Here is a 12,108-nt window from a genome sequence, read left to right as displayed (position 1 = left end):
TTTCCATTTTTGGAAAGCCATGCCTGAAATAGCCGCGTCCATTGAACCATGCTTAACTGCAGAAGATTTTATCACCAACTTTTCCTATTTGCGGCCCTGTCGCCCGTTTGGCTTGTTCAAAAGTTTGAGTGGCAGATCGGATCGCGCCGCAAGCAACGCACTGCTGAAGCATTAACCTCCCTAGCATGCCATGCAGGCCCGTAGCCAAGAATCTTTTTCGGGGTGCGCCCACTTGCTGAAAACTTCGACTATTTGAGCAAAACGCCTGTTTTCATTATTTATTTTCGGTAAAACATCATATACCATTAAAATGGGGGGGGGGGGGGAGGGCGCCCGTCCCCTCCCCTGGCTACGGGCCTGCGGCCATGTAATGTTTGCATTTTCGATAGTCCATTTTCGCGTGTTTACGCACCCATTTAACATTTCTACATGTCACTGTACGTCCTAGACCACGCGGTCACCCTTAGCGTCGCGCCTTTCGATACGATGAGCGAGCATTTAGCGCTTTCGCATTTAGCATTTTTGCTATTGGCGTCGATATCATCAAATGTTATTATTAGACTGGCCTATTCACCACTTGTAGAAGAAACGAACACGTGAACTTACCTCTTTGGATTTCGGGTTTCCCTGTCGACGATCCATGTCGTGTTGGTTTTCCTACTGTAGCTGGCGATCCACTCGTGTGCGTCGCCGTCCGTGCACAGGTCGACGCGGAGGCACTTCACGTTTGATGGGCAGTTAGAACTTGCGTCTAACTCACGCGTGAACGTCCGCGTGCTCATCGAAACCTATTCGATGTTACATGGGCTATGAGATCTGGCGTTTATTTCGCACGTAGGCGTATTCGTGTCCAACATGTCACTCGGAAGCACGTTTATTGAAACCCGCTCAACGTGAGATGGGCAAGCGGAACTCGGAACAGGCGCGCGTACTTGAGCGTACGCCATGTGCGTGGCGCGAATCTGCCGCGTGGCTAGAGGAGGGTGCTTCCGTACGATGGAACAGCCGTAAACATTACTCCGTGCGTGCGTTCGTAAACGCTCTCGCGTGCCCAACCACGTGACCCTAAGAGGAGAACCAATAGCGCGCAAGCGGTCGCGGAGGAGCCGCTGGCGTCCTCCTCGCTCTCTCTTTTTTCTCTCTCGCGTGCGCTGCCGCGCCAGGAAATCATAATACGCAAACGGGCCACCCCATCAAGGGGGCGAGGGAGCCGCCATAGGCGTGCGCAGGGTTCCCCATCAGGGGGGCGAATGTTCATCGCAGCGCCCTCCCCCCACCCTACTAAGTCAATGTATGGGGCAGATTTTGCACACCCCCCCCCTCTTAGGTGACTAGAAGGGTCAATGTACGGGGCAGATTTTGCGCCGCCCCCCCCCCCCCCCCCCTGTGCGCACGCCTATGGGAGCCGCTCTGATTGGTCTTTGGTCTCCTCAGAAAATGGCGCACGGGCCCATTCCTCTCGCGGCACGAAATCCTGCCAGCTTTGAATGCTCCCGTTTTGCCGGCGGCGCCGCGCCACGCGCATTGTTCCGCTAGTGCGTTCAGGCCTGTACGCTTCAATGCTAGGGTGGCTAGCGAGTTGCCAGGTAGCCACCCTACGTCAATGTTAACGCATGCATTGACGTAGGGCAAGGTGGGGCACCCGTTGAAGTGAGAGCCGCCGGATGTATCGAGTTAGGGTGGCTAGAATATCGAGTCGTCGGCCTGCACTGTTTAGCCTATTCATCCTCCACTAATTGCTTGTATTTGCTCTATATTTGAGTAATGATGCTTCGCCAGACGCGTTTTGGTGACAACATAGCTCTGTTCTTGCGATACGCTCTCGATTAGCGGCGCAGAAGGCTTAACAAGATGTTCTGTCCGTGTTTGCTGTAGCCATGTGTTGAGGTGGCGCCACGATCTGTGTGTAGCGTTTGGTTCATTTGCCTCTTTGAAATGGCATGTCCACAAGTTAGCCGGGACGTACGATGTTTTCCGCGGCAAAACAATGTGACAGGCGGCCGCATAGATTGTACTTGTCAGTGCTTATGATTTTACATCGAGATGGCGCCGAATGTGTTTGCGTTATCGTTTCACTCCCTTCCGCTATACTGAAAGACTATATAAAAACTCTCTACTTACGTTCTGTGCATGCGCAGCGTGTACACTCTACACGTTGCGCACGCACAGAACGTAAACGTAGCCGAAGCTCTTACGCACCCTAACGCTAACGTAGGAGTTTTACGTTATGCTAAAACTATATTATTCGAGAGTTTAGGGCCGAGGATGGCCCCTGCTTTCTTGCGTTCTTTGGTTCTCTACTCGCTTTCTCAGGTTCACCCAGACGCTTGGGGGCCTCGGCACTGAAGTATTGTTCGCTTGATATTCTTAAATTACATATGGAACAACAACACCTTGATGTCGTCTTTAGCGCAAAATATTTTTCAACAAGAGACAGGAAGAATGCAACAAACACAAGCGCTAAACTTGCAACCGAACCTTTATTACTCACACACATTTTTGTCACAATAATAACAACAATATTCTGCTCGAGGTGGAGCAGTTGTGTGTGTCGCATTCATTGTTGAAAAAGACGACATCATGGGCACCTGTTACACTTTTTGCCGATTCACATGTGCGTCACTTTGCTCCACAGCATCGGCACTGAGCAGTGCTGGGAGCAGCAGGGGCAATTTTGTCGCTCCGAGCGGAAATCGACCAAGAGGCATGCAATGTGTGAACCCACCTGAAAACTGTGGTTTGCATTCTTTGTACTGCATTCGGCCACGCTGAGCTCGGTGAGATCAATCTCCTCAAAAATCACAGACTGTGGACGAAGGAGGAAGGGGTTGTTGGGAAGCGTGATCAGAGAAGCGCCAACGGTATGAGCGGCCGAGAGCACTGTAGGCGAATAAGCTACTTTTTTTCCGGCTAGCAGGTGTTTCGACACCAAGCTGCGATCGAAAAGTAATCATCTTGTCACCGCTGCAAAGCGACTACACAGCCCGTCACTACCGCCTCGCGATAACGTAGTACGTTACTGACTTTTCAGCCGATGTAGGCCAGTTAAGATGATTATGAGGCATGCCATGTACTGGGGACTCCGGATTCATTTTAACCACCGGCGGTCGCCTATATTCAAGCCCAACGGTATTTCTGGATTTTGCCTCCGCCGACAGAACTCGCGCTTAGCAGCGCAACTCTGTAGAAGCGGCGGCTGCAAACAATTAAGCGGTGCATCGTGGGCACCCGTAAGTTCGCGCAATGCAAGCAACTATTTGTTTGTTATCGCTTTGTTTAGTATGTTGACTTATACAGAGGAAATGAGGAGGGCTCTTTCAGGAGGAATAGATGAAGCACGAAAGAGGAGTGTCTTCAAACGCGAGGCAGAGCTCATATTGAAACACCCTGTCGGGAACAAGAGGAGCCGCACACTTCGGTCCAATCAGAACGAGCGTAAGGAATGTGGGACAATCGCGGATACCTCGCCGGAGTCTTTGTGGAAGTCGAAGGCTTGGAACAATTAGGGAGTGTAATCGCGCATGCGTGAAATTCGGCTCGTTCCTATGTGACGTGGTGCATTGCCGAGCGAGCATACGAAGCTTCCGAGCAGAGGTGTTGATAGGCACGGGCTTAACAGGCAGCTTGATCGGCCCGTTCACTGCCGATAATCCCACAGTGACTTTGAAGCCACTGCTTCCAAGTCACTGCGTTCTCGGTGGCAGCCTGCTCCATCCCTATTTCCTTTGTACATACCTGTGCGTGCGCGTACCATGTAATAATAATAATAATAATAATAATAATAATAATAATAATAATAATAATAATAATAATAATAATTAAGGCGTTCTTCAAGGCTCAAGAGTCCCATAAAATTTAACGCCGGACATTAATGATACTGTACCTGAATACCCGAACATTCAATCAACAGACTCACGAGTGTGTTCACTGGTTCAAACACAAGAACGCGGGCTCGATTCCCGGCCACGGCGGCTGCAAAAACGATCGTGTACCGAAGTAGTCACACAGCGCGGTGGCCCACCGCTCTGGCTCAAATCACATACACGAAGAAATGGAAATTGAGCCAAAGTGACCGGCCACCATAGTGCGTTGTGTGGCTCGCAGTACTCGTCTTGTCCGTTCAAAGCAGAACAAGAACGGTACGCTGCAAGTACATTAAAGAAGAAGCGTCGCACGCTCTAAACGCACGCGTGTTAAGCGTATGCCGGCATGCAATGCCGGTGAAATTCGGCCGCTAACGAGCTCGGCACCGTTTGAACGGACACCGCTTTTGACACGATCACGTCGCAAGGAAAACCAGTCGTCCGGAAATACCATCACGCGAAATGTATCCATCCGGTATTCACTTACGCAATAGCTGCCTATTGGACGAAGCATGCTGCTCTCCTTCCCCTGGATTTAAACGATATGAGAAAAAGGAGCGAGCCTTTGGGGCAGCCATGTGCTGCGAGCGTTTCCTTTATCCCGGATTACTTTCGTTCGTTACATAAAGCCAGGAAACACAGGAGGCGTAACACGAGCCGTAAACAAGCGCCTTACGTTGGAACAAGGTGCGGGGGACGGGCGTAACCGAAAAGGAATACACAGCTGTAAAGGCGGACACCAGGCCCGTAGCCAGGAATTTTTTTCGGGATGGGGGGGGGGGGGGGCTTACTTGCTGAAAGCCTTGACTATTTGAGAAAAACGCCTATATTTTCATGATTTATTTTCGACAAAACACCATGTGTAATCAAAATTAGGGGGGGGGGGGGGGGGCTGCCCCCCCCCTGGTTACGGGCCTGGCGGACACAATACACAAGATAAGGAGACGATGGCAAGGCGCTGCTATAATGAGCTCAACAATACGTTCGGATTACTTTCATATGCACGAAATTGTCGGTTGTGCTACGTATAACGGCAATGTTCAATTTTATTTCACCATCACATCAATACATGACAGCCGAGGAGCCCCTGGTAAAAGCTATTCCTCGCAAAAAAAAAAAAAAAAAGAAAGAAACCACTAAAAGAGATCCACGTTCTATACTCCTCAGGTTTATCAATTTCCGTCGTACCATTGTCTATAATATAACAAGACGGTAAAACCGTCTATAATGTTTTGTCGCCAGATCGGGTAGCAATGTAGCTCCCAACGGCAGCCCTGGCTGCACTTTCCAAACGTGATAAGTGCGAACACTATGTAATAAGATTTATAAAACGTATGGCAGTTCCACTCCTGTGAAACACGAGGAAGTGCGTCGCACCCAGCGTTTCCCGTTCGTAGAGTTCCCACTGCCCCGTTCACCAAAGCGTCAATGACGCGAATGTTTGAGGTAAGCATGTAGGGTTTCCCCGGCACGAGTAGAATCTTGTTAGACAGATTTACAAACTCGGTGTGCGACATGTGCTCTACGTTTTTGCTGCACTTTATCGACTTGCGGCTCCGCTGAGGTAGGCGTCGTCTGCAGTGAGCTCCGTCATGTTGTTTCCCCCGTCAGATGTAGTCACGTCAGTCACGTAGCGACGCAGAGGGGGCGCAGGGGGAGGGGGGCATTCGCTCGCTGCTGCTGCTGCTGCTGATGATGATGTGGTGCCGTTCCCTTTAAATAGATAACGAAAAAAACAAAACAAAAGCCTCGCGGGCGAGGCGGTGGCGCCCTCTCTTGTGCCTCGCCGGAGTAAGCGCCTCATGTTTCCGAAACGTTTTAGCGATTTTAACTTAAAGGGACACTAAAGGCAAATATTAGGTCGATGCTGATTGTTGTAATAGGGAACCCAAGCTCAAGTTTACGGCGCGACGACAGCGCCGCGCTGGCCGCGCTGCGGCTCTGTCGGAAAGCTCTGGATTGCATTCGCGACCGATTCAGCCATTCAGCCCCTTTCACGGTAGCGGTAGCGCACGTGCGCACGCGTTCTTCTGTCGGTGCGGGTAACTGGGGGGCCGTCAGCTCGGCACGTTGAACCGAGAGGCTTGCTGTGCGAAGCTGCGCATTTCCGCCAGGGGGCGTAGCCAAGGGGGGGTTGGGGGGGTTCAACCCCCCCCCCCCCCCGAAATTTTTCAGTTTTGCTTGTGTGTATATACACGCACACATACAAACACACGCACGAACATACATAAAGTATGGTTGAACCCCCCCCCCCCCCCCGAAAAAAATTTCTGGCTACGCCTCTGATTTCCGCGATGGCAGAAGCGACCCCACGGAAGCGCAAGCGAGGTCCGAAGTATTGCGGTTTAGTGGCCTGCCACAACAGTGCAGACAACACCAAGGCACACGATCACGTGTAAAACTGTATCGGTTCCCGGGCGTGTCGCACGAGAAATAAAGGCGGCAAGCGTGGATAGCTGACAGCGCTGTCTCGCCTTCTATTTTGGCTGCCTGAGTTCATCGCTTTCGTTCGTTTCGACTACCGGAATCGGTAAGTAACGCGGCGCATGCACGCGGCGACTACAATAATGATTACTCGTTGTTTTCTCGCATTGTGAAAGTCCAGTTACGGTTGTAGGTGAAGCAACTTTGTGTTTTGATTCCCCGTGTTCGTGAGACCTACCCGTCGTTGTTGAACGTTCACACTCGCGTTATACCGTTAGAAACATTGTCAGAAGTTCGGCGCCTGCAATTCACGCTTCGGGAAAGCTGCTTTATCACGCCGGAACGGACGTCTGTGCATCTTCAGCAAGCTTTGACATCGTTCTGCAGGTTTGCTTTCTTTTTGTCACTTTATTAAGGTGATGTATATTTAAGCCGCTAAATATAACTGGCACTTAACACATGCTTTGCAATTGCAGCCTTGAAGTAACCACCTTCTGACTTTGTGCGATTTTCTAGCCGCGTTCGCGCAGCAGGTTTTATACGCCTGTCAAGTCGATATCATAAAAAGAGACTGCAAGCATGACGCGAGAGCCGAAAAAATTACACCATTTCCCGCTAAAGGGGACCATGAGGCGATGCGAAGCCGGAGCACTTGCACGATCGCGTTCCGTTGGCGTTCGTTGGGCATGCTACCGACCTCGCGTCGTGGAACGCGAAGAGGAACGCTACGCGCGTCTTGTCTTCCCTCTAGCCTGGCCGTTAAAGGGGTACTGACACGAGAATTTTCAGTTGTCGTTTTCTTGCGTCAAATGAAAGGCCAAGACCTCAGGAGCCTAGAAAAGGTAGTGCTAAGCGCGAATGCAACCTGAAAAAGTAATTACAGTATGTTTTTCAAAGCTAGTTTCAGTTCCTACTGTACCCTGACGTCACAACACGGTATGAGCTTCTTTAACGTGCTGCACAACATATAGTGACGTTTCCACGGCCGCTCCGCACCGTGGCTCCGTTGGTGACGCAGAAGCGGCCATTTTGAATGTTTTGGTGACGCACGTGCACCCATCTTAGAGTTTTTAGTACCTGACGTCATCACAACTAGCCAGACTGCTGCGTGAAGTCACCAGAATTAGTACTGTAGGCTGACGTCAAGCTAGTGTCGATGTCGGTAGGTGCGCCATGGAAAAATTGACTTTAATAACGAAAAAAATGACCCCACCTCCCCGAAGGGAATCGTGAGGAAATGCGAATGCATTTCTTGCGCCGAGAGTACACGGCGTAGTAATTTTAATGGCGTAAAGCTGGACAAATCGACGCGCTCAAGTGTCTCCCTTTTGGGCGCCTCTTTCAACGAACGCTTCCTACGTGCGTTCGTAATCACCTCAGGGACGTTGCCACCGCCTTCAATGCAGCACAAACGCGTTTAGAACGCGCTGTTTTCAGGCTGTGCCAAGGCAGCACAAACGCGTTTCAAACGCACTGCATTGAGACGGTGGCGCAGGGAAGAGAGAGAGCGAACGGCGAGAGAAGGAACGGCGAAGCACTGCACCTGCCCTCTCCTACGCTCTCTCCACACACGCGGGAGCTCGGATGCGAGCGCCCTCACACGCCAGAGCGCGCTCCTCCTCTCCACTCACTCTCCGCTACTCCGCCCGCACCACCTGCTCCGGGTGCTAGGGGCGAGGATAAGCGCGCGCGCCCGCAGCTGTTGCTATGGAAGAGGGAGTGAGAGCGGAGAGGTGCGCGGACAACGCCGGATGCCTCACATAGCCCGACTAAGAAATGCATTCGCATTTAAAAGATGGTTGATCCGTCCGTCATAGGAATCGGAATAACACAAAAGTAAAGCGTGCCCTTACAGAAGTAACTGAATGTTTACTGTACTTTGATATAAGAGTTTGCACAATATATACTAATGTCTGGCAGCTATAGCACCGTTTAACGTGCATGCACCCACTTTGATGATTGGTGCCACATCTCCATCCCGACGACTAACGTGCATGTTAAATGATTATACAATACCTTGTGGTAGCTGTAGTAGTTAAAGGGGTACTGACACGAAAATTTTCACTTGTCGTTATTTTGCGGCGAACGAAAGGCCAAGACCTCAAGACCCTAGAAAAGGTAATGCTAAGAGCGAGTGCACCCTGAAGAAGTAATTACAGTGTGTTTATAAAAGCTAGTTTCGGTTCCTACTGTACCCTGACGTCACAACACGGTATGAGCTTCTCGTCACGTGCTCGCACAATATACAGTGACGTTTGCACGGCCGCTCCGCAACGTGGCTGCGTTGGTGACGTAGAAGCGGCCATCTTGGAAGTTTTGGTACCTGACGTCACCACAACTAGCCAGACTGCTGCGTGAAGTCACCAGAATTAGTACTGTAGCCTGACGTCAAGCTAGTGTCGATGTCGGTAGGTGCGCCATGGAAAAATTGACTTTAATATCAAAATTAAATATCTTATCAGCATTTGCCGAGCTTCACACTTGCTCAGAGCCGTCTCTGCATACAGGATATTAGTATGGCGGAGTACACTCGCCTTCGAAAAAAGGTGTCAGTACCCCTTTAACGGTGAAAGCGCAATCAGAGAACGAGGTGTGACAGCCAGAAGAGCGCCGCATATTGGACGCAGAACTTGGTCGCCATCCCGCGGCATGTTAAAATGTGATTGAACACCACGGCCGGACTAGAGGCAAACGCAAAGCGCGTCGTGCCGCCCCCCGGCCGCGACTTTTCTCGGGGCGAGCGCGTCAGCGGGGAACGCGGTGTAACAGCCAGGTGAGGCAGGCGCGCGTCGCAAAGCTATTTTTGGTTTGGATTAGCATGGTGCTATGAGCGAGGCCGACGCTTTTACGACGCCTGGACTAAGATCGCCACCTCGCGTTGTGTTAAGGCATTGACAAAATTGAACTTCTATTGAAAACGCGCCGAATGGGACGGACGTGTAACGTGTTGCAGGTGTTAGTCGCGGAGGCCACAGTAATGACGAATTACTTTACTTTACCGCTCCCAGAGGGCAACACCACCCCGCCGACCGGGAGAGTGGTAGATATAAAAGGCGCGTTCGTAAAGCCTCTAGAGTCTGTAACTGCAGCGCAGTGGATAGCGGGCCCGGCATCTGTTGTTGCGGACCGAGCGGTCGTGGGTTCGATGCCCGTTGACAGAACGCGTAAATTTTTTCCGCGTGATTTCCGTGACGGAAATACGTCACTGAAGTCTTGGTGGACCCCGGCATAAAACACTTTCGTGTTAAAAAAATATCAGCATTTGCTGAGCTTCACACTTGCTCAGAGCCGTCTGTGCATACTGGAGATTTGTATGGCAGAGTAAACTCGCCTTCGAAAAATGGTTTCAGTACCCCTTTAATTCTCACAGGGCGAGCGGGGAACGCGGTCGACAGGCGTGCGAGAGGGGGGCAGCGTAGGAGAGAAGAGAGAGGGGGAGGTTACGCGCATGCGCTGGTGCTCATCGCGGCGTTGCGCAGGAGAGAATTTCGGCATGTCTATACTCGCGGACAACTTTCTTGGCAATGAAGGAAAGGCTACGGGGGCGAAGCTACTGCACATGTACTGCTCCGCGAAGTAGTTCGGTTCGGCGCGCGTTTCGAAATTAGTTTTGGTTTATGAACCTTTCGTATCTCCTGTGACGGCCGTTTGATTATTCGAGCAGCCGTCACAGGCTTAGACAGCCATTTGTTAGTGAAATTCGTCACAACCTTCTTCTGCGAGTCGTCAGAAAAGCTGGAGGGTGACGAGCGCTCAGCTGAAGACAAAGATGCCATTTTGACTGTGAGGTGCACGTAAAAGGTGCGACGTTTTCACAGGCGCAAAAACGCGAAATGGAACTGCATAAATATAAATACAAATATCTACTTGGTGCGCGCTGACCCTCTCTTTAAACAGCTTCTCGTAGAAAATAAAGTAGTGTTGTTTGCTTTTATTCTCACGCAGAAAACACGGACGCAATTGTGGGATTATATACTTCAGCGGTATCACACGCGTAGTTCGGCTCTCCCTTCATTGCCAAGAAAAGTTGTCCGCGAGTATAGCCCGCGTTTCAGAGGAAGAGTGGAAAGGGGGAGGGGACATGGGAAGGGGAGAGGGGAAGAGGACAGGAGGAATGGTGAGGGGGAGTGGCGAGGGTATGCGCATGCGCAGTAAGGGTGGTCACGCCGCACACCACCACCACCACCACCACCACTAGATTGAACTCCGCCATAAGATACCTCGCATCTAAAACGAGGCGAGCAGTTCATCTTGCTTCACAGTGGTTAAAGCTCAGCTAGCTGCCTCGCGTCTTAATCGGCGGGTGATTCTCCAGCCGCACGGAGGACTTGACTCTAACCTTCTCAGGAAACAGTGCCATGGCCGTATAATTTTTTTTTTCGCACGCCGCAAACGTTCGTTCACGAAAGTACACGGCTGCTGCTGTAAGCATGTCATATCAAAACAACAATCATATGATTCGTAGTCCACACCGCAGAACATCGATAGCGTGTACGGCTTCATTTCGGAGTGCATGTGGACCATTATTCATCTTTAACATGACAGAATGAGACTTACCTCGACGTATACGTCCTACACGCTGTAATCGCGACTTGGGAAATGCATTTCGCTTTGAGTCGGGCGTCGTTGTCGTCGCGATCGTCTGCTCTTCACCGTTAACGTGATTGACGAGCCTTTCTCCTTTTATCGAGTTCGCTTTTCGGAAGTGCTTGTCCAGCTGTGAGATCTTTTTGAACCCGCACTGCAGGCGGTACATTGTTAGGCGCCGCAAGTGCACCGCGAGAGCTCTGCACGTGCACAGATGCGAGCGGCAACGCGGTGGAGAGAAGGGAAAACGCGCGCTGCTTATACACCTTTTCAAATTCTCACGCCAGGGAGGCGCCATATTGAAATGCGCGCCGTCTAACGTGCAAGATCGGCGAAATCGCCGTCTTGGGCACTTGGGCTGCGCGTACTCGAACCGGCGCGCTATCTGTTGGTGGGAGGTCCCTGCTAAAGCCTGTGTTTGCTGATTTTTCGTTTCTTTAAGCTGTTTTGTTTGGTATCGTCGCTGCCATTGAACCGTTCAGCGGCGCGCATTCGCTCGTGCGACGCAAGAATTAGCTCCGCGTCAGCGAACGGCAGTGCTTCGTCATCGGTACCAGTAGCAGCCAGCGTAGTACAAGGTCAATCACGGCGTGAAGTGTTAATAATCGGTAACTAGAGCGTTCTTGCTGCTGTCTACCGCTTTCCTTTATTGGCGTACTAAATACGGATTATCCATCCGTTTCAACCTCCGCGCATACTCGTTCGCGGCGCGAAAGTTTGTCAGCTGTAAACTGTAAACACCGCACAATCCTTCTCCACAGATACAGTTGACCTACATTCACCCCGACGACGTCGAAGACTAGGCCGAGGAGACCTGTGAGTGGCCAGAAATACCGCGAGCGAACATTGTTTATATCTCGTTGAGGCGAATGCGTGGGGTCTTCGCCAGGTGTGCAACTACGAGGAACTAGAGTCGCGCAGCTACGTGCAGTTTGACTGTGTGGGTCAGTCGCTGGCGCACAGTGTGAAGGAAAAAGTCGTGCTGGTGAAGGGGAATGTGACACCGTCGCAAGCCATGGACAGTAGGCCCCATCGCGCGTGGGTTTCCGCGAGGCCGTCCGCTGAAGTACGGCGCGCGCAGGCTGCACATGCGTAACCAGGCAAGGCGGAGTTTGCAGCCGTGTTGGCCGCTGTGTTATGAAGTGTGAATCCGCAACATTCTCACGAGTTAGTAGGTGAGTCATCAGTGGCTTGCGTACCTTTCTTTCCTATCTAGGATGCTGCTTGGGAACGT

General features: G+C 51.3%; 1 protein-coding gene across 1 annotated transcript in view; it reads right to left on the bottom strand.

The window, feature by feature from the left end:
• LOC119388252 (diacylglycerol kinase eta) overlaps positions 1–12,108 on the bottom strand; it is a 232,814-nt gene that overhangs the window by 82,359 nt on the left and 138,347 nt on the right. The window contains exon 4 of the mRNA XM_037655924.2: positions 2,726–2,806. Within this exon, the coding sequence (XP_037511852.1) occupies positions 2,726–2,806 (81 nt within the window). The remainder of the gene's footprint in view (positions 1–2,725; positions 2,807–12,108) is intronic.

Source organism: Rhipicephalus sanguineus, chromosome 3 (assembly GCF_013339695.2).
Source record: "Rhipicephalus sanguineus isolate Rsan-2018 chromosome 3, BIME_Rsan_1.4, whole genome shotgun sequence".
Classification (NCBI taxonomy): Eukaryota; Metazoa; Arthropoda; class Arachnida; order Ixodida; family Ixodidae; genus Rhipicephalus; species Rhipicephalus sanguineus.
The sequence above is the reverse complement of the archived record's forward strand: the minus strand, read 5'-3'. Positions and strand labels throughout refer to the sequence as shown.